This window comes from Elaeis guineensis, chromosome 7 (assembly GCF_000442705.2).
Source record: "Elaeis guineensis isolate ETL-2024a chromosome 7, EG11, whole genome shotgun sequence".
Classification (NCBI taxonomy): domain Eukaryota; kingdom Viridiplantae; phylum Streptophyta; class Magnoliopsida; order Arecales; family Arecaceae; genus Elaeis; species Elaeis guineensis.
In genome coordinates this window covers 37,348,929-37,373,030 of record NC_025999.2, presented here as the reverse complement: position 1 = coordinate 37,373,030, position 24,102 = coordinate 37,348,929, and the positions used below count along the sequence as shown (strand labels likewise).

General features: G+C 37.2%; 1 protein-coding gene across 1 annotated transcript in view; it reads right to left on the bottom strand.

Moving 5' to 3' along the window:
- Window positions 1-5,996: 5,996 nt before the first annotated feature.
- The window catches only part of LOC105035392 (E3 ubiquitin-protein ligase IPI1), a 62,989-nt gene continuing 44,883 nt past the window's right edge, over window positions 5,997-24,102 (bottom strand). The window contains exons 2-6 of the mRNA XM_010910941.4: window positions 13,553-13,719; window positions 12,243-12,301; window positions 7,310-7,335; window positions 6,814-7,204; window positions 5,997-6,705 (exon numbers count right to left, since the gene is read on the bottom strand). Coding sequence (XP_010909243.1) covers window positions 6,201-6,705; window positions 6,814-7,204; window positions 7,310-7,335; window positions 12,243-12,301; window positions 13,553-13,719 — 1,148 coding nt within the window. The 3' untranslated portion in view covers window positions 5,997-6,200. The remainder of the gene's footprint in view (window positions 6,706-6,813; window positions 7,205-7,309; window positions 7,336-12,242; window positions 12,302-13,552; window positions 13,720-24,102) is intronic.

The window sequence follows — 24,102 nt, the reverse complement described above, 5'->3', positions numbered from 1 at the left end:
TCTAAAACTTTGCCTGGTTTCTATGGTTTCAGCCTGGATAGACTCTCTACTAGTACTGAACAACATGAAGTCACCTTCATTCAGACTCTTTATGTCTTGCAGACCCTACAACGATTTGCAAAGATATGAACCACAGGGGGTATCCAATATCCAAGAATCTGAAGTTGAAATACTTAATGATAAGTTTTTTTGTATCATATACAAACCTTTAGCAATACTTGCTTCCTTGTGCTTCAAACTTGCAAGGTAGTCCTTACAGTTCATCTTCCAGTGCCCTTCTTTGCCACACTGATAACAGGTACTTTTGGTGGAGACTTTCTTCACCTTCTTCTTAGAGATGCTAGTCTTAGGGTTCAACTTTTTCTTAGAACCCTTCTTGCCTTTCTTCTTGGAGATCTTATCTATAAGAAGAACATGAGCCTTATCATTCTTGAAATGGCTCTCTGTTGTCTTCAATATATTAAGCAACTCAGGTAGTCTGATGTTTAGTTTATTCATATGATAGTTTATGACAAACTATGAGAAAAAATCAGGGAGTGATTGCAGGATCAAATCTTGATTAAGCTCACCATCCATTGTAAAATCTAATTATCCCAGACGAGTGATCAGATCAATCATCTTCAGGGCATGAGTCTGTATGGATGTGCCTTCACTCATCCTAGCATGGAACAACTGTTTACATATCTCATATCTAGCAGTCCAACTTTGTTCTCCATATAACTCCTTTAAATTAAGGAGTATGGAAGGAACATCCATACCTTCGTGATGCCTCTGAAGCTCATTGCTCATAGAAGCAAGCATGACACATTTGACAATCACACTGTCATCTTACCACATCTTGTATGTGACCCTTTCCTCCTCAGTTGCATCTTCACCAATCATATCGGATGTAGGAGTATCCAGAATATAGAAGACTTTTTCTTGTGTGAGAATAATTCTCAGGTTTCTCAACCAGTCTACATAATTGAGTTCAGTCAACTTGTTAGCATCAAGTATGCCATGCTGTGAAAGTGAGGATGCCATTATGCAGATTAATCTACAATAACAAGGAACCAATATAAGTGGACAACTCATGATGACCTGCACAACTAGATTAGATCTTTTATCTAATTGTTACTCCCACTATTTTATCGAATATCATAGCCCTCTCCTATGATAAATGAGAAATCCTATTGATTTTCTTAGTGAGGTTGAGATCCTAATTCCTCACAAAAGGTCATGTGGTCCACAACAAATCTTCATGAGTTCAAAGGTAGAAAACTTCTTTTCAATTGTATCTCATGCAACTCTCAACATCTTCTTGCCTCTAAAACATTCAGTCTTGTGGTTGCACAACAAACTAAATATTTTAATTAAGTTGGACCCTTCATTTTCATACAATCATATCTGAATGGTACTATCTTTGTGGTTGCCCAACAAAGCAACATATCCAAAATACTGTAAGCAACAAATATACACTAAGATAATCCCACGTCAATCTCCATAGTAAGCCTTGTGCTTGCACAACAAACTCACTATAGCTCTTGACATGATATTGGCTTAGCATTAAGGCACATGTAGTGTCTACATCACTAAGCAATCCAAATTCGAAATTCAACAGACCAGATTAGCTAGGTAAATAGATGGGACACTCCCTGATGCTTTCCTTAGATACTAACATCTTAGCCAGATAAGCAAACAGACTTAATTAAATAACCATCTTTAATACTTTTCTAGACACCAACTGATCAATGAATCCGACATTCGATTAGCAAGTGAATTCTAATACTACAACTTAATATAATTTTTAATGAGGATTTTAAACAGGTCTCTAGCACATCCTAATACTTACATCATATGTAATATGCATACAAAAAGAATGAAAATAATTTTTATGTATCATATCATGCTATATAATATGCTATTCAAATTGTAATATCATTCATATAACTATGTCAAAAATTATGATTACAAGAATCATGTAAGGGTGTACTTTGGTTCAACACTTGAGCCAATACTATTTGACTATGATCTTGACTCAATCTTTTGGTCCAATTCATATGTCAAATTTGACTTGAGTCAACAAATTGAATCAATATCCAAATCCTAATCATATTTGGCTTGACCAAGTCAAAATAGGCTTGAAACAATACACCCTAACAAAATCGATTCAAACATCAATCTACCATGAATCATAAAATTTCAAATTATGATAAATTCAAATTTTAACAATTGAAATTTAAAGCCATACTCAAATTATGGTCAAAAAATAATTTTTAATTTTAAAATCGATGCAAGAAATCGATAGAATATTTCGGCATCATATGAATCAGATCACATATATACTACAACAATCGCACCTGATTGATTGAATCTAACAAGGGTGTCTCTGATACACCTATTGCGTTTCGATCATGCAGTGGAATAAGATTTCAAAATTTTTTAACATGCATAAAAAGAGTTTTAATACTTAAAACTAGCATATCAGAACTCAAACTCTAGAATCACCTTATAGACTTCAATCAAACCGTTCAAGCATGCAATAGGATAGAAATTATACTTTCTAAAAAAATGATCAAATGGCAAAATGATGTCCATAAGGCTCCAAAATAGAAGCCCTCCAATAATAATCCACACAGAAGATGATCAAGATCCTTCCCAACCGAAATAGTGCTGCAACCTTTCTTCACAAGAACACTGCCGATGTCCTTCTTCAAGAATGAATCGCACCACTATCTATTTGCCTTTAATTCTTCCATTAGGACCACGCCAAGAACCTCTTCTCAAGAGATCTCACCATCTAGAGTTTAGTTTTATACTCCAACACATAAAAAAATCAAATCTTAGGTCAAGCAGCCCTCATTTATGTTTTTCTCTATTCTTCTCTTTTTCTATTTTTCCCTCTCTTCTTCTCTCTCTTTCTATTTTTCTCTCTCTTTTTTTCTTATTTTTTTTCAAAATTTTTTTGCTTAATCCTCACTTATCCCATGTCCAAATGCCAGGATATGGGGCTTCCGCTATAAATAAAAAATGAAGAGATGTATGGGTCACCCAAAGGGCGCCAAGTCTTGGTGCTCCACCTTCTCACATGGAGAAATAAATCCTCATGCAAGAATAAATGGTGTAAAGGAGTCCTAAGTGCAGAAAAACTCCTCTTTCACACCCATAAATATCATATATTAATGGTGTGTAAAAGAAATAAATAGAGTGAAAAACAAAGAGATGTATTAAAAAAAAGACTCTTCTTTTACCACACCCATAAATTTTGATATTGAATTCAAGTTGGTGGCATGAAGAACCTCTTTCACAGATGAAACACTTTCATGTAAAGGCAAAAAACTAATTAAATATGAACCTAATCCAATTAGGTTCAAGGCAATAAGTTAAGTCTAGCTCAAACACTTTGAACTAACCAAATTGAAAACTTGGGTTAACACAATATGCTAACATATCAAATTAATTCTTAGAAATTACAATAAGTTCAAATAAAATTAGATCATGATCAAATTCTAAAGTGTGTGATCCGTTGGGTTCTAAATCTAATCAGCAGTAGACTCAGACTCTTGACCTAACCTTAATCCAATTAGATTAGATCAGCCCAATTGCATCAATAATCAGAACTCTTTCTAATTAATTCTTGAATTAAACTTATTTAATTCTTGCGAGTCCAGAAGTCAAGATTAACGTCTAGCAATGTATCATGACTATCTGCAAGAGATGAAATTTGATAGAAATATCAAAAGTATCCTTCAGTGATAAATTATCGTGCAATTCAATTTTTCAATTATACAATATCCCAAACGAGCAATGGGTATGGAATCATGTCAAAATTAAATACTCATCTATATGTGTCTCGATCAGAAGCTGATGATTCAGTTGATGATACATTTTAAAATTTTTTTCTAATTATTATCCTACTCTGACCAAAGATTTTTCGAATCATCAATCTATGAGATCATATAGGATGTTCACTTTTCTTATTAGGAGTGACCGATCCCTTATTGACCACTCACAACCTCTATGCACACTTCACCACATCCAGAGCACCCGACATAAGGATCAGAGAATCAAATTAGAAAATGAATCAAAATATGAATTTATGTATATACGGTACAATAGTGATCTCAGATCTAAGGATCACTTATACAACTCTCACTAAAGAACAACCTGCTGACATGCAATAAAACTCCATCAGATATTCTCTCATAGATCAATTCAGTGAACTCATTCTCTAATGAACACCCACATCCTTGTATTAGTGTCACATACAAGTGGTTGTGAGATCAACCATCCTCTCCATCGAGCATACATAGGATGTGCCAATCTTTCTGGTATTATTGATTCCTGACTCAATGAACCAACGACTGAAAATATTTTAGATCAAGCCTATTAAGAATTTAGATCTCACTGGTATAATCTCATCATGGTTCTAAAAATCATTGTCCTAATCTATGGGATTCATTATAATCTTAACTAAGTATAAGATGCAGCATATAATGAATCAAAGATACCTAACTTTATTAATAAATAATGTCAAATAAATGAGTTTGAAATATAAAATATAAAAAAATATCCCATCGCATCACATATGCGATTGACTTATAGGACATTATTCTTTCACTAAGTTAGCTCCTTTCTAAGTTGACTCATCTTAGGCTCTGACTCGGTGGAACGAGTCGACTCATCCTCTTTCCCCAAACTGACCGACACCTTCAAGCCAAGCAGCCACTGAAGGATGGCCACCAACCATGGCCCAGGTGTAGTCCTCCATCCACCACTCCCATCTCCCCTCTAGCCTAGACCACGTTCTCCAAACATAGGCCAAATACCAAGCCTCTTCCCTCTCCGATTGGGCATGCAACCTCTAGAAGATAGAAATGCTCACACCGAAGACACACCATCGAGATTTTCATACACAAATCTCTATCAGAAAGAACCCTCCGATCCCTTGAGTAGACCCCCAATCTCACCGATCGAAAAAGATCAATCTTCACAGATGCCAGGCGAAGCCGAGTCTCCTCCCCTTCGTCATGTGCTCATCCACTGACAAAAGTTCTCCAACCGAACAGAGAACTCCCTAGATCACCACCTTCCTCTAGACTCCATCGAAAGCTGTGACAATCAAAACCAAACTAGGGCTAATCAAATAACCCCCTTCAACAAAAAGAAGCTAGGTCGCCATGGCTCCACAACTAACGCCTGACTGATGACCATCTCCAGTCGATAAAGAACCTAGTCCCTCTCCTCAACCTCCTTGAATCGAGAGAGAAGGTAGCCCTTCACCTCTACTTTCAACCCAGCCCACAGCCAAAAATCCCTAGCCATTACTTCCACCACCACTCTTTGACCGAGAGAACTCACCACCACCATCAATACTACCCATCCCTCCAATTCCTCCCTCACATCCTCTTCCGAGAGCTCAATCACTTCCAAAAACCACCTAATAAGCCCCACCTCCGATGACAACTCCAACGAGATTGGTACGCCCTTGCACCACCCTCCTTCAGCTTGATTCCAACCTATCCCCCACTGTTGAAGCCCTAAGTCGGATCTTGAGATGGCTCGCCAACCACTCTGATGCCGCTGCCTACTGTAACCAAGCTAATCGCTGACGATCAAATGGGAAGGGTCCTAAGCATGAATCTTAAAGCACACAACGGAAACAATTCACAGCAGCCACAATGGATTGAATCCTAAAGCTGGCCTTAAACTGTCATCTGACCAGTCTTTAGGGACTAAGTAACTCTTATTCATGGTTACAACATTTCTATAAAATACAACATTATAAAAGGATTGTCTCATCGATGCATTATTTCAGTTCAGTGACACAACTAGGCAAAAAGAGCAGGAGAATGCAAATAATACAAGAAAAACATTTATGCTCTTGTTTCCAGCTTTGTTCCGCATTTATATATATATATATATATATATATATATATATATATATATATATATATATATATAATATTCATGATTAGACTTAATAAAAAAGCGCAGCCCACAGCCAGAGACGGCTATGAAAGATCAAACCATCAAAAACATTCCAGGAGCACCACCGTCTACAACACCAAATCCCATACAGAAACTACCGCATCCACAGTTTCCTTGTCCAAAACAAGCAGTCATGAAATATGAGGATATACAAAAAATAAAGAAAGAAAGAAAGAAAGAAAAAGAAGAAGCAAAGTTCAATCTTAAAACATCTCGAGCGGTAGCACTCCTCACATGTATGGTGGCATTCGAGGGGTCATGCGCTGAAACCCATTCTCAGGACGGCTCTGCGTGACCCTTTCAGAAGCAGTTCTTTGAGTGAAGCTTCCTGGCTGAGGATTCTGATTAGGATTGAAAGGACTCCACCACTGAGATTCACCCTCAACTGGAATCCAGGGTAGCGGTGTGAAACCCTCTCGACCCCATCCATAAAACTGGTCGATATGTCTGCCGATGTTCTCACCTTCTTGATGGTTCCTGCTTACAGATCCAGATACAGAGAAGCCATAAAAACCACCAATTTCAGCTGAGGAAGAAGTTGCAACTGAAGAAATAAGAGTCACCCCCCTTGGCCTCATTCTCCTAATGGGAGCAAAGGGAGAAGATCGCACTGATGAAGAAGATACAGACTGTTGATAGATGTGACTGCCAAGCCCACGAGTATGACCTCTGGCCTCCCCCATAACTGGTGGTCCTAGTGATCCGAGTAAATTGTTCCCACTGCGAGAAATAGAACTGCAATAGTCGAGCAAGTAGTTCTGATGAGCCAATTATATGGACGAACTCTAGAGAAACAGAGGAAAAGATGTAATTATCATAAGGAAAAGATGAAGCAACATTTACCCATGCATAAGGGGGTGGGGATGCACAAAAGATCCTAATCTCTGCTGGCTGCTGGTGTCATTTCTAGATAACCTTAAACCAAATTGAGATGCAGACTGATCGTTGTTTCCTGACAAAGGAAGTGTAAAGGAATGCTGTTGCTGCCAGTTGGGGTTTTGTGGCTCTGTTGCAGGAAAACCGTGGGAGTTGATCATATCAGCAGATGATTGTCCTCCCATGCTACTTGGATGTCTATGAAATGGACCATTTTCAGGAAGGGAGTCGGCAGAACTTGAAGGTGCAGCATGCACAGCATGAGGAAACCCATGCATGGCCAAGTACGGGCACACATGTGAACTACTTGAAGCACTTGAATGGTCTCCATATGCTGGGTTGCCCATTAGCTCACGATCTTTGATACAAAGAGCAAGTAAAATCAACATAAAGATAGCACTACTAATAATTATAATCTTTGCTAAAAATCTGATTATTGCTTTGATATAGGCAGAGTGCTTACAAGAATTTGGCTGGGGTTCTCCTTCCCTGCAGGCAGAATATTTCAAAGTCAATTCACTAGCATCAAAAATCAAGATAAATAGGGCCTGTACAAAAATAGCAAGCATCATTGTATGGTCAACAACTAATCTAGAAAGCAAGAAACATACAGTAGCAGTTATGGTTTACATATTTTGGATGAATTCCTAGACGTAGAATGTCTGAATAAGCTCCAAGTTAGAAGAATCCTGGGGCAACCTCATTTGATGGATTGACATCATAAGAATCGATGCTCCATCAACCAACAATACAACTGACGGGCTTGTACAATTCGGACTTGTATTTTTAAGGTTTAACCATTATGTCCAACCTAATCTTGTAATGAAGGTCATCAGGAAGAGTAAAATCTTGGAAATCTTGGAAAACAAATAAAGTTATGGAAAAATTATGAGAACCACCACCTAAATTGTTGTCATTCTTTATATTTTCCTCTGAATATACAATTGGTGATTTTGATGTAACAGTTATGAAAATTTGACTAAATTAATTTAGAAGTATAAAATGAAGACCTATAAATGAGAAGGATATCTCAAAATCAAAGTGCATACATTCGCCGATAATCTTCCCTCCATGGTTCCTTTCTGCTCATCTTCATTAATGTCATATGGGTAGGCCCAAAGCTAACAAGGTTCACAAGCAAGAAAAGAACAACCGGAACAGATCCCGTGCGGGCTAGCCAGCATTACAGTTTGGTATGCCCCCATATTGGACCCTACCGGTCCCAAGCCAACACGGAAAAGAAGCTGAGAAGGAGAAGTGAAGTGGAGAAGAGAGAATGAGAGAGAGAGGGGGGAGGGGAGGGAGGCCGGTCGCCACTTGAGGGTCATGGAGGCCCTTGAATGACCGAACCATGGAGTGAGAGAGAGGAAGAGAGAGAGAGAGAGAGATGAAAGGAGGGGGAGGCTCGTGGTGGCTGCCAGAGGGACATGAAGACCCCTTGAAGGCTGGAATAACCCCTCCCCCCCGGGGCTTCCAGCAAAAAAAAAAAAAAAAAAATTGCCCGATTCAAAACAAGGGTGATCACCCTTGTTTCAAGCCAATGGAAATCGGAGGGATTCCGGCCTTTTGGGGGCCTCGCCCTTCAATGGCCACTGTTGGCCTCCCCCTCCCATCTCTCCCTCCCTCTCTCTCTCTTTTCCTCTCCTCTCTCTTCCTCTCTCCCTCCATGGTTCAATCATCCGAGGGCCTCAGTGGGCCACCACCATCTTTTTTCTCTTCTTCCCTCCTCCCTCTTTCTTCCTCTCTTTCCTTCTTCCTCACTCCGTTTTCACCGGTGTTCCAAACTAAACGTTTGAACCACATAAATAGGCTGCCAGTACAGTGCCGAGTGGTACAATTTAGCATGCCTTGAATCATTCGATTCAAGATGGTTCAGCGAACCTTGTTCTCAAGGATATACTCAATATTAAAAACATGAGATAAACACAGTTTATCAATAAAATATATTTGTTGATCATTAAGAGCAACCTTATAACATGGGTTTCAATTCCCTTGACGGGTCCTATTTTGCCATTCTTGTAAATGAGGAATCATTCATAATGAAAAGTATCACTAACCTTCAATTTACTACTTTGAGCAAGTTGTGTGGTCTATCATGCATCTTTTCTAAACCTTCAGCATGAATTTATGAACATGTTCGATAGCCATAATTGGTTTAGGGTGAATATGTTCAATGCATTTCAAGTCGCAGCTCCATATTTCAAGTGACACATGATTTACTTGTTTCAGGCTCTTAACCATCCTTTTACTGCACAACCCACTGATTTCATCTCCTACCATTTAATCGCTGTTCATACACCACCCTTGCTTCATAAAGTTAGACTTGGATCTTTACAACCCTGTATATATGGGATAGAGCCTGCTGATTATGGTGAAGGTCAAGGCTCATACGTCATTATGATCCATATTGTAAGATGAATCTTACTTACATATTATCCATCTCCGTCCAAAGGCACATCTACCATGTAGCAAACCATACTTCAATTGGAAAAAATCATTCTGATGGAACAACTTCACAAAAAGTAACTGTTCAAACCATTCAGCAAATATCCCTTACTTACTAGAGTTGATTCCATGACCTCGAGGCGCATTCCAGGTCCACTATTTACACTGTCAAATAGTGAAACCATATGTTTATAACTTTTTGAACTTCAAATTAACATTCAAGCTTTTAACCATGAATAACCTATTTGCATATAATATACGCTAGGGAACCTGTTGTAGAATAGCTAGTTCTTCCAGGTATCTTCCGTTTCGCACACCATATATTACCCTTAATATTTCACCATAAGCTATTTAGGGATCATTCTATAATCCTTTTCATTTTGAAAATTTTTGCATCAGCCATATGAGTAACATAATTACTTCAATAGTTCAACATCTTGGCATGATGAATTGCTTTTAAATTTATTAAATGTCAAAACCTTTATTTAGTAACATTATCGTCAAAAGCTTCATATGATTACTCATAAATTCAATTCCCCAAAATATTATTTCTTGATACCTTATAGCTTGAATTACCATGCCTTTTGTTCCATTCATGTAGCAATATCTTTTTTTGGGAAAAAAAAAAATCTAAACTTCAGAGAATAGTGGCAATTGTATGTAGAACTAGAGAATATAATCAACCATTTACACTAACTCCATCTTTCAAGCCAAAGTGAATCATATACAGAATCTATTAGAAATGCAATGTAACATGAGAGGTGGAGAGTGGGTTAGCCCAATAAAATAGTGATAACAAGTGAACTGCCCATTGATTTAAAGTTTGGTATTTAATTTTATGTCCACGAAGGAGATGTTCCACAGGATAATTGTGAGGGTGAAATGACAGGTGAAATCGTAATTGATCTCTAAATGGTATAAAACTGTAACCACTAAAACTTCATAATTTAACATGCATCTCTTTTTCAAAATCATCAACCAAAACTAGATTTTTTGCATATAACAAAAACCATGATGCATCCTTTATATATTTATATGGTCTGCATAATATTCAACATTATCAACACATATATACATATTTTATTGTCCACTGCTTGCCAAGTAATGACCATTGATACTCTATAGCATGCTTGTCCTAGGCCATTAAGAAATGCAAGTAAGCACTTCCTTTTCATTTTAAATGCTTGCATTAATCATCTAATTCCTGAAGTCTAAATCTGAAGGATGAATGGAGAAGTGAAACAATTTTCCTATGATAATTCTCAATGGATAGGTGGTACCTAATGGAAATGAATGGTTGTTGAAGAATATTGAAGTTGGAATAATTGGTGAGAATGTAAATAAGGGAAGAACAATAAACTATTTTAAATAATGGTGACATGAAGAAGATACCAATGTGAGAACAGAAAACCAGAGAGGAAAGAGCGTTAGCATGAAACTGATGTCGCATTCTAGACCTGTTTGGTTGCATATCTTGGAAGATATGACCACCATACTGGTTGGCATAGATGTGCAAAAATAGAAATCCTATGAAGAGCAGAAGAGTATGAAATAGGATAATAAGGAGAGGGTCAACAGGAGGAAGAGAAGGCAAAAAAACACAGATCAAGAGAAAAGATAAATATCAAGAAAGATATTACCCAGCTGCACTTAAAAAAGAGAGAAGAGAGAGAGAGAGGAGAGAGAGAGAGAGAGAGAGGAAAAAAGTAAGACAAGGCAATATAATCATTAATGGATGATTGGCAGAAGGAAACAAGGAAGAACCTGGCAATGAAGGGATTTGTATGTAACTTTATGAATCTTTCAGTCATCATGCAAACAGAGATGGCTTTGACAGCTAATTTCAAGAGAGCAACTCTGGAGAAGCAAAAATTTAAGACAGCTTGCATTTTCAGTGTGTAATTGGTTTATGTGCTAAATAATTACCTATTAAGGATTTGAACGACAAGTTAGGTAGCTAAAAGTACATCGAATAAAAAGCTGTACAGTATGGAAGTTTTTTGTAGTGAAAAACAGCCTCTAACAGAACTAGGGAGGAACAAAGGCAAAAGCAAAAGCAGATAAAACAATTTTTTCATTGTCTATTAGGGAACCAGAGTTGAGACAACTAATCCAAGAAGGCAAAGGTCAAGGGTATCAACTCATCACTATAGGAAACAAAACCTAGATAGCTTTATAGAACTGAGTATAACTTATGGCAGCTTGATCCTTGTTAAAATGAAACCTTGGGAACTACATATGCAAGACATAGTCATATAAAGTGCAGTCACTAATAAAAAATTTAAATGGTAAAAGCATAATTAGAAAATAACCATGTAAGATATCAGCAAAATGCACTGAGCATATCCACATAGAAGATGAAATATCAAGAAAGATCAATGGATGTCACATGTGTGCTGAAGCATGGAGGTGAGAAAATTAAATGAAGAGTCAATGCAAAGTTCGTGGTATTGGTGCGTACCACCCTATACCAGGCATATCTAACATATCAATACCAAACCAAAACTTAGGGTATGTAAGGCATAAAGAGTCTCAATACATTGAACCGACCCCATATCGACCTTGTAGTAGTATAGTACTGATACAGGATCCTATATTGAGATTTTGAACCTTGAGTCAATGTTTTGCCTATTTTTAGTACATACAAATCAAAATATTCTAAATCAGCATTCCTGAATATCAAGAACCTTTCAATATTGTGACACAACATAAAGTCAAGGCTATATGCTCATTAGCATTCAAGATATCACCAATAAGTTTATCAACAGCAAAAATATGGCAACTAATAAAACAAATTGCAGTAATAGTCATTTTACAGTCTATACTACAAATGTCAAACACAATTTCAAAATAGCTCCAGCATGCAAAGCAAGCTCATTTGGCCCAAAAGTAATTCAAAAAAAAAAAAAAAATGCAAAGACAATGCAATTGTAGTTGAGAAACAAGCTTACTCGAACAATGATGCAAGTTGAGTATATCCACGAAAAGGACACCACTGAATTCCAAATGGCTGCAAAAGATATTGTTCTTGATATCAATGTTAAGTCTAAAAAGTTGCAAAGGATTGGAGGATAATATACCTAATTTCATAATTGATAGGCTAGTACGTACAAAAGCAACATAACTAAAAATAGATTGCACATAAAGGTGTCCATGGGTTGATCCAACCTGATTTGCCGGATGGTTAGCCTGCATAATTGCAGGCTCTGATTCTGGTAGTAGTGATGAGATTCAGATTTCAGGCTAGATAACCAGATCCCAAGGAAGGAATTCATCTTATGGTTGATAATCTAACAAAGAATCAAGTTTGGGCCTTTGAATGACCTTATAACACAATGAAATCTGTATGCAAATCCTTACTCCAACATGCAACCACTTAGTCACTTAAAAGCAACAAGAATTCTTATTCCTCATTGTCTCCAATCTCCTCACAACAAGAGCAGGCTAAACCTTGAAGTCCACTCACCTCTCCTTCAATTTATGCTATAAAGTAAATATCTTCCTGCGATGTACTATTAAGGAATGCAGTCTTGACATCCATCTGCCAAATGTCAACAGTATATTAAGCTGCTATGGCCAATGAAATCTTGATAGACTTCATCATGGCCACCAACAAGAAGGTTTCTTCATAATCCACTCTATGAGCGTGAGTGTAAGCTTTCGCAACCAATTAAGCCTTGAAGGTTTTCAACCTTCCTATTAAAGGTGCTATGATGGAAGACTTGATACGGTTTTTACCAGTAAAGGAGTCTTTTATTGATAAAGGAGTCTTTTATTGATAAAGGCTCCTTTACTGATAACCTACTATTGTTATGGACCAAGATTGGTTTTGTTACTTCTTGAGATACAACGAGCTAGAAAGATCACCATAAAGCATGATTTCATTTGGCATCTTCAAACAAAGCAGAGCCACAGACGAAGACCGGCAAAATCAGAAAGAATCGATATGCCGGTTTTCTCTTCTCTAGAATATAGAGAAAAAGAAACTCACAAAAAGTTTGCATATCAGATTAAGTGCATGTTGGCAAATCTACATCACCACAGACTTCTTAGAAAATATACAGCAGCCAGTAGTGTCAAGCATGGCATATGAACTACAGAAAAATTCCTCAGTACAATCTCTATCATGAATATTGAACTTTTCAATGCTAGTTTATCTCAAACGACCAAAATCTTTTGGCACATAAAAACTGGTTAGAAAAAAAAATTATCCTCTATATTCAAAAAAAGGGGCATTCCCTTTTTTACAAGTTATGCTTACCAGCTCGGAGTAACCAAGATCATAGATGTCTTCAGTAATCCAGCCATCAAAATCAAATTCAGAAGAGGAGCAGTGTCCATTTGCATAAAGCCATCGACCTTTCTCAACTTTCCGACAATTTGGGCACTGCATTGCCCCCTTTGCATTAAATGCTGAGCCAATGCAATCTGAACAACAGAAAAATGGTTGGATCATAAAAATAATGATCAAATTGAAGATAAAGTATACCTCAACACTCTAAGAGCAAAGTGCATGCAAAATTACATGAGATTTAGTGGATAGAGAGTATAACAGTTAATGACAAAACCCATTCAACTATGCCAAATTAGAGACAGCATAACAGTTAATAACCACTAATGGCAGCATAATAGTTAATGATGGGAGGTGGCTAACATTCAATTATGCCAAATTGGAGACTCGCATGAAGGGTAAACTATCAGAAAATTTTTATATGCTTAGCAATGTGCCATAAAATCAACAAAACTAATTGATCGCTTTAGTTTGGAACTAGTGGACTGACACTGGACCTGATCTGACAAAACCCATTTGAAGAAAAATGGTATAATATTCTGCATGTACATCAAAAGGTTTAATCAAGTTTTGATCAGCCAGTAATATTATGGGGTCAGGTAGCCACAATGCTTGGAAGGGAAGTTCGAGCAATGTGGCTCTAATCCTCTTTGAAAAAAGTTATGGCACAATATCTCATATGTGTGTTGCACTCACCGCCTCCTATCTCTGGTCTTTTCTTTCTTTCACTTTATGATGTTCTCGCATCACCAAAAACATGTGATCATTTAAATTACAAAAGGTGGCAGTGCTTCTATACAGGATAGGAAAGGACCGGACATTGTCCACTTGTAAGCACACAAGGTTTCAACTGCCATAAATGAAAGAAGAGTGCTCTATAAACCAATCGCAAGTGTGTTGCGATGGAACTTTTCTTTGTAATTTTCCAACTAATGGAATAACATTTATTATTTGAAGCATTGATTCATCATTTTAGCTGCATCTTATTATGTCTAAGATTATGATAAACCTCAAAAATTAGGACAATGACTTTAGGAGACATGAATGAATCATGCTAATGAGACTTAAAACTCTAAAACCCTAATCTTAAATATTCCTGATCGTAGGAGCATTGAGTCGGAGATTAATGTTTCGGATAGACTGGCACATCCTATGTATACTCGATGAAGAGAGTGGCAAATCTCACTAGCCACTTGTGTGGGACACTAATACAAGGATGTGGGTACTCATTTGGAGATGAGTCCACTGAATTGACTTGATGAAAGGGAACATCTTATGAAAGCCTTACTTGCATGTCAAAGTTGGTTCTCTAAGTGGGAGTTGTGCAGGTCATCCTTAGATCTGAGATCACTATGGAATCTTATGCACATGAATCCATATTTTGGTTCATACCCAGGCATGGCATTAAGACATGTACGGGATATTTTGGATATGGTGGAGTGTGTATGAAAGTTGTGAGTAGGTCAACATAGAATCGATCATTCCTAGTAAGAGAAAATCGCATCCTGTGTATTCTCATTCCTAGATGACTCGAAAGAAATCTTTTGACCAAAAACAGAAAGGAGATTAGAAAGAGTTTCTAATGCTTCATCATCAGAGTCATCATTGGTTAATTGAGAATCAATATGAATGTGTTTAAGTTTGACATAATTCCATACTCATGAATATATTCAGGGTGCAGGGATGATCGAAGGATTGAATTGTATGGTAACTTGTCATTGAAGAATATATTTGATATTTCTACCAAATTCCACATCTTCTGAGTAGTCATGATACGTTGCCAGACGTCAATCTTGACTTGTAGGTTTGATCGAATTAAAGAATTTAATTCAATCGTCAATTAGAAAAGATTCTAATTGTTGAACTCGGATTAGCACGATTAGACCTAAATCAGTTAGATTGAAATCTAATCAAATTCGATCAACTTGCATCCAGACCTACTGCTGGCTAGATGTGGAACCCAATGGATCACACACATGAAAATTGATCAAGGATCTTTTTGATAAGGTTGATTGAAATTTTGAATTCAATCAGGATTCTCGATAAGCATGCTAGCACGTGTGGAAACTCTAACTCCTTGGGAGATCAATTTGGTCTCATCCCTGGCTAATTAGCTAGCCCAATTTGGTGGGCATTTGGGTTAGGTCGTGCCACCTAGAAGCAGCCCAAAATGGGGTGCCACATCCCATGTCAACGCCAAAAATCAAAGAGTCAAAGTTGTGAAGGATTCTTGGCGCAAAACAGGTTTTGCGTGCGCGTGTTGGCATAAGCAGAAGAAAAAATCCTTCTGACATGGGATTAAGATGCGTGTGGCGGTCCTAATCACCCTCCATTCTCTAGTGCACATCTCAAAGCATAAGATGGATTTTTCTGGATTAATATGGAGTAAAGAAAAATTGAAAATGAGAAGGGTCTCTCGTGCACACGTGATGAAAAGTCGCGTCTCTCTGCATTTTGGAGAGTCCTGATCAAACTCATTCAAATTGGAACGATTTTTTCTGATAATGTTCCATATTTGATCAGGTATTTTTGGTGATTTTTTTGGATTTTTTCCAGACTTATCAAATGGCCAAATGGATGCCAGAAACCTCCTCACGTGCGTGCGCGCAGTGATCAGAACTCGCATGAAGAGGTGCGAAGATAACATCCTTCCGTGAGATTTCTATCACCTTATCAATTTTTCTGGAATCAGAAATGAGTCTCCTATCCACGTGGAATTTTATGGATTTTTCTGATTTGAGAAGAGACATAAAAACATCTCTTCTTTGATCACGCGCGCAGGTGAAGGTGCAGATCGACGTATCATTGATAAGAGTCCTTCTGCTTGAAAAAATTCTTATCTCTGATAATCAGATCAGATAAGACCTTTTTGTGAGGCGTGTCCCTCTCTTTTGGCGTCCCTCTGGTGGCTATAAAAAGGCCTGGGTGCTGGGTGTCTGAGGTATTCAGATCGAGTTTCCATTTTCTCTCCGTTGCTCTTCCTTCTTTCCTACAACCTATCTTAGTTTTAGGACAAGGCTTTGGGATTTAAGACAGCCTTATCTGGTTCAAACAAGGATTGTGAGGGTCCTAAAGAACGAGAATCAAAAGTCCAGAGGAAGTTTCAAGAGGATCGAGTCAGGTTCTTGAAAAAACTTGACCGATACAGGGCTAGTCGAATTCTAGGGGCTAAAACTCTTGAAGCAAGGTGAAGAAGGAGTGCTGTCTTTGGTCTAATTTCCGTGTGGATCACCGTTGGAGGGCGGACACTTGGACGCCTCGTAGAAATTGGATTAGCGCTATAGGTATTCTTCTTATCCTAGTTTAATTCAATTATACTTTGATTAATATAGTCAAAGGTTTCTGGACATCAGGATTTTCGATATATCAGGTGTTTTGAATGAAAATTTTAAACACCTAACCCTTCCGCTGCTCCTCCGAAACCCAACAGTGGTATCAGAGCCTACCTTGATTTATATAATCAAAGGTTAAATTATTGTCTTGATTGTAATCAAGCATGGGTTTTTTGTTTGGTTCAAGTTGGGTCAAGGGTTGAACCCAATTGAACATCAAACCCTAGCATGTCTTAGAGATATGTTTTAAATATAAAATGCATGATGTATGTATAGATTTTTTCCTGAATAGCCTAGTACTCGAATTGAGGTTCATCACCAGGCCATCCAATCATAAGAGCAAGTAAGGTTCAAAGACTCTCTCTTCCTATTCCATAGGGTACTCTTATGGCGTGTAGGGGTACCACTGTGATATCCCAAGAAGAAGAACCGCGAAAAAAGTATTTTATATTCATGCATTTGATATGCTATGATATAATCATGTTGTATGATTATGATTTCATATCTTAGAGATATGATTAGATGCTATGATTAGTTGTGATGATTGTTAAGATACAACTGTAATAGAGCATTATTATGATTGATTGAATTAAGATGTGCATGAGACCATTAAAGTCCTCATAAAAATCATATTAAGTCGTAATGTTGTAAACCAGTAGCTGACCTATTTCTTGATTTGATTAACCAATTGGTGTCCAAGGAGTGTTTCAAATGCGATAGTTATTTAATTGATTCCGTTTGCTGGCCTGGTCAATTTTATTGCTGTCTAAGAAAAGTAATAGGAGAACCCCCACCAATCTTAACACTTTTCTGACCAATTAGATTAGTTCAAATCTTGAATAAAGATTGCTCAGTATTTTGAATACTATATTTGCCTTCCTTCATGTCTAGTCAATATTCTATCAAAAATCATAGGTTTATTGTGATATCCACAAGACTCGCTATGGAGATTGATGTGGGTTTGTCTTGGTGCATATTAGATGTTTTACGGCATATTTTGGATATGTTGCTTTATTGTGATATCCACAAGGATAGCATTTTTCAGATATGACTGTATAAAAATGAAGAATCTGACTTAATTAAAAATACTATAGTTTGTTGTGATATCCACAAGACTGAGTGTTTGAAGAGGCAAGGATTATGTTGAAAATTGCATGAGATGCAATTGGATAAGTTTTCCTACCTTTGAACTCATTGAGGTTTGTTGTGATATCCACAAGACTTCATTGAGGGATTAGGGTCTCAACCCCATTAAGAAACCAGATTAAGATTTTTCGTTTACTATAGGAGAGGGCTATAGTATCCGATAAAATAGTGGAAGACATAACTAATTAAAAGATTTCATCTAGTTATGCATGTCAAAAATTATCTTGCAAGATTGAAACAGGGTGCAAGTGCAGCACCAAAGGTGTGTATATGATACAGACCTGTTTTTCATTGAATGGCTCAGACTCTAATACTTGGGTATGGATACCGCCTGTGGATCACATATTTATAATTTATTACAGCGATTACAGAATATCAAAGTCTGAAAAGGGATGACCTTGAGCTTTATGACACAAATGGAGAGTCCATTAGCGCAGAGACTGTGGGAATCTATATGCTTAATTTGTCTTCGGACAAAATTTTAGAATTGAAAGTCATTAAAAATATTATTTCTATACCTTTGTTGTTAAAACAAGATTATAAAATAAGGCCAATGAAAAATGGATGCTCCATTTTCTTTTCTAATGAATTTTATGGCAATGATTATATTGATAACAATCTTTTAATTCTTGCACTCAATGAAAATATTTTTCATATTGAAAAAAATATGAAAAGAAAGAGAGACGATGTGAATATCACATATCTCTGACATTGTTGCCTTGGTCATATTAACGAGTCAAGGATAAACAAGTTATACAAAGAAGAATTCTTTGACCCATATGATTATGAATCATTGGGAACTTGTGAATCTTGTCTCATGGGTAAGATGACCAAGACTCCATTTTCTAGACATGAAAAGAGGACGAATGAGTTGTTAGCCTTAGTACATACAAATATGTGGATCGATGATACTCAGATCATAAGAGGATACTCCTATTTTATCACCTTTACAGATGATCTATCAAGATTCGGATGTGTATCTCATGAAACATAAATTCGAAGTCTATGATAAGTTCAAGGAGTATCAAAGTATGGTCGAGAAACAAACTAAAAAAAGTATCAAAGTTCTTCGATCTAATCGAGGAGGATACTTATCCAGTAAATTTTTTGATCATCATAAAAATAAAAGTATTCTCTCTGAATGGATCCCTCCTTATACACCCCAGTTAAATGGTGTAGCAGAAAAAAGAATAGTACTTTAATAGATATGGTGCGATCCATGATGTGCTTTATAGATCTTCCAATATCTTTCTGGGGATATGCCCTAAATACTACCGCATATATTTTAAACAAGATGCCTTCAAAGTCTGTTGTAAGAACTTCATATGAGATATGGAAGAGGAAGCCTAATCTTAAACATCTTAAGATTTGGGCTATTCTGCTTATGTCAAAAATATTTTTGGACATAAGCTTAGTACTAGATCAGACAAGTGTAGGTTTGTAGGCTATTCTAAGAAAACTAATGGATACTACCACTACCCTACTGAACAAAAAGTTTGTATTAGTAGGCATACCACTTTCTTGAAAAATGAATTCATCCAAGAAAGAGACAGTCGGAGGAATATTGAACTTATAAAAGTTCAAAATCTACAAACCAATCCATAAATACCTATGGTTGAACCACAAGAAGATCCTCAATCAGAAGTACCCAAGGATGAGATACATCCACAATATACATCTCCTCTCCGAAGGTCAGATAGAGTGCGTTAAGCACCTCTGAGATATGATTTTGTCATTAAGAATGATAATTCAATCAACATCATTCAGGATGACGATCCACTGACCTACTCGGAAGCTGTCATGAGTAGAGACTCAGACAGATGGCTGGAAGCCATGAAATCTAAGATGGACTCGATGTACACTAACTAAATATGGACCTTGGTTGATGCGCCTAAGGGTGTGACCCCAATAGGGTGCAAATGGATTTTCAAGAAGATCAGAGCAGATAGCCAAGTAGAAACCTACAAAGCTAGGTTGGTGGCGAAGGGTTTCAAACAAAGGCAAGGAATTGACTATGATGAAACCTTCTCACCAGTGGCTATTCTCAAGTCTATCTGGATTTTGCTTGCTATAGCGGCATACTATGACTATGAGATCTGACAGATAAATGTCAAGACTGCTTTCCTCAATGATAATTTAGAGAAAGAGGTCTATATGACTCAACCAGAGGGATTTATCTCAAGTAGGAGGACAAATCAAGTATGCAAGCTAAAAAGATCCATCCATAGATTGAAGCAGGCTTTTGAGGAGCTGGAACATCCGATTTGATATGACAGTCAAAGAGTTTGGCTTTATCAAAAATAAGGATAAACCATGTGTGTATAAGAAGACAAGTAGGAGTGCTGTTGTCTTCTTGGTTCTGTATGTCGATGACATTGGGAATGATATCCCAATGATAAAATCTGTCAAGACTTAGCTATCGAATAAATTTTTCATGAAAGATTTGGATGAAGCATCCTATATACTGAGTATAAAGATCTATAGAGATAGATCTAAAAGGATGTTAGACTTATCCCAGTCACAGTACATAAATCTCATATTAAAGAGATTTAATATGGAGGCAAATAAGAGAGATTACCTACCTGCAAGTCATGGTATACGTCTCTTTAAGAAAATATCCTATGACACCAGAGGAGAGGAAGAGGATGAATGAAATCTCTTATGCTTCGACTGTGGGATCAATTATGTATGCCATGCTATATATCAGGCCTGATGTAACTTATGCTTTAGACATAGCTAGCAGATTTCAGACTGATCCAGGGGAGGATCATTGAAAAGCTGTGAAAAATATTCTGAAGTACCTAAGGACTAAAGATGTTTTTTCTCAAATATGGAAGAGGATCAGAGTTGAAACTAGAGAGATATACTGATTCTAATTTTCAATCTAATCCGGATGATAGCAAATCAATATCAGGATACGTGTTTATCCTAAATGATGGGGCAGTGAGTTAGAAGAGTTTCAAGCAGCAGACAGTAGTTAACTCAACCACTGAGGTAGAATACATCATTGCTAGTGAAGCCATTAAGAAAGCTGTCTGGATGAAGAAATTCATCATGAAATTAGGAATCGTTCCTGAGATTGAAGGATCGGTGTCACTCTATTGTGATAATACTGGAACCGTTAAGGAATCTAGATCTCATCATAAATCCAAGCACATCCTCAGACGCTTCCATCTCGTTCGAGAAATTGTAAAAGGACAAGATGTTGTCCTTGAACGAATTGACACAAAGAACAATATAGCAGACCCATTCACTAAGGCCATACCATAACAGCTATTTGATCGTCATCTTGATTGTATGAGATACAAAGGCAATTGGCTTTAGTGCAAGTGGAAGATTGAAAGAAGAGTGTCTTATAAGCCAATCGTAAGTGTATTGCGATGGAACTTTTCTTTATAATTTTTCAATTCATGTAATGACATTTATTATTTAAGGCATTGATTCATCATTTTAGCTGCATCTTATTATGTCTAAGATTATGATGAACCCAAAGATTAGGACGATAGTTTTAGGAGACGTGAATAGATCATGCTGGTGAGACCTAAAATCCTAAAATCCTAATCTTAAATATTTCTGATCGTAGAAGCATTGAGTCAGAGATCAATGTTCTGGATAGACTGACATATCCTATGTATGCTCGACGAAGAGAGTGGCAGATCTCACTAGCCACTTATGTGAGACACTAATACAAAGATGTGGGTGCTCATTTGGAGATGAGTCCATTGAATTGACTCGATGAAAGAGAACATCTTATGAAAGCCTTACTTGCATGTCAAAGATAGTTCTCTGAGTGAGAGTTATGCAAGTGATCCTTAGATCTGAGATTACCATAGAATCTTATGCACATGAATCCATATTTTGGTTCATACCCAGGCATGGCATTAAAACATGTACAGGGTGTTCTGGATATGGAGTATGTATGAAGGTTATGAGTAGGTCAACATGGAATTGATCACTCCTAGTAAAAGGAGATCGCATCCTGTGTATTCTCATTCCTAAATGATTTGAAAAAAAAAATTTTGCCAAAAGCAGGAAGGAGATTAGAAAGAGTTTCTAATATTTCATCATCGAAGTCATCATTGGTTAATTAAGAATCGATATGAATGTGTTTGAGTTTGACATAATTTCATATTCATGAACATATTCAGAATGCAGGGATGATCGAAGGATTGAATTGCACGGTAATTTGCCACTGAAAGGTATATTTGGTATTTTCATCAAATTTCACATCTTCTGGATAGTCATGATATATTGCTAGACATCAATCTTGATTTGTAGATTTGATCGAATTAAAGAGTTTAATTCGATCGCCAATTAAAAAGAATTCTAATTGTTGAACTCAGATTAGCACGATTGGATCTAAATCGGTTAGATTGAAATCTAATCAAATTCGATCAACTTGTATCCGAACCTACTACTGGCTAAATGTGGAACCCAATGGGTCACACATGAAAATTGATCAAAGATCCTTTTGATAAGGTTGATTAAAATTTTGGATTCAATCAGGATTCTCGGTAAGCATGCTAGCACGTGTGGAAACCTTAGCTCCTTGGGAGATCAATTTGATCTCATCCCTTGCTAATTAGCTAGCCCAATTTGATGGACATTTGGGTCAGATCGTGCCATCTGAAAGCAGCCCAAAATGGGATGCCACATCCCATGTCAACGTCAAAAATCAAAAAGTCCAAGTTGTGAAGGACTCTTGGCGCAAAATAGGTTTTGCGTGCGCGTGTTGACATGAGCAGAAGAAAAAATCTTTCTGACGTGGGATTAAGATGCGTGTAGCGGCCCTAATCACCCTCCATTCTCTAGTGCACATCTCAAAGCATGAGATAGATTTTTTGGATTAATATGGGGCGGAGAAAAATTGGAAACGAGAAGGGTCTCTCATGCGCACACGCGAAAGCGACGCGTCTCTCCACATTTTGGAGAGTCCTCCTAATCAAACTCATTCAAATTGGAATGATTTTTTTTGATAATGTTCCACATTTGATCAGGTATTTTTGATAATTTTTTTAGATTTTTTTCAGACTTATCAGATGGCCAAATGGATGCCAGAAATCTCCTTGCGTGCGCGCACGCGCAGTGATCAGAACTCGCATGAAAAGGTGCGAGGATAACATCCTTCCGTGAGATTTCTATCACCTTATCCAGTTTTTTGAAATCAGAAATGAGTCTCCTATCCACGTGGATTTTTATGAATTTTTTTGATTTGAGAAGAGATGCGAAAACATCCCTTCTCTGGTCGCACACGCAGATCGACGTATCATTGATAAGAGTCTTTCTACTTGAAGAAACTCTTATCTCTGATAATTAGATCAAATAAGAACTTTTTGTGGGGCGTGTCCCTCCCTTTTGGCGTCCCTCTAGTGGCTATAAAAAGACATGGGCGCTGGGTGTCCAAGGTATTCAGATCGAGTTTCCATTTTCTCTCCGTTGCTCTTCCTTCTTTCTTACAACCTACCTTAGTTTTAGGACAAGATTTTGAGATTTAAGACAAAGCCTTATCTTATCCAAACAAGGATTATGAGGGTCCTAAGGAAGGAGAATCAGAAGTCCAGAGGAAGTTCTAAGAGGGTCGAGTCAGGTTCTCGAAGAAACCTGACTGGTACAGGGCTAGTCGAGTTCTAGGGACTAGAACTCTTGAAGCAAGGTGAAGAAAGAGCACTGTCTTTGGTCTAATTTCTGTGTGAATCACCGTTGGAGGACGGACACTTGGACGCCTCGTAAAAATTGGATTAGCACTATAGGTATTCTTCTTATCCTAGTTTAATTTCATTATACTTTGATTGATATAATTAAGGATTTCTGGGCATTAGGGTTTTCAGTGCATCAAGTGTTTTGAATGAAAATTTTAAACACCTAATCCTTCCGCTGTGCCACCAGAATCCAACAACAAACCCTTTAAAAGCAACATAATCAATTTTAGAGGACATTTCAGCAGATATACCAATTTGAAAACTTATTGTTTGATCTTTCTACTTAAGATGACAATAGATTGAGAGCACAACGTCTTACATTTATCATTCATTTGCAACCTGG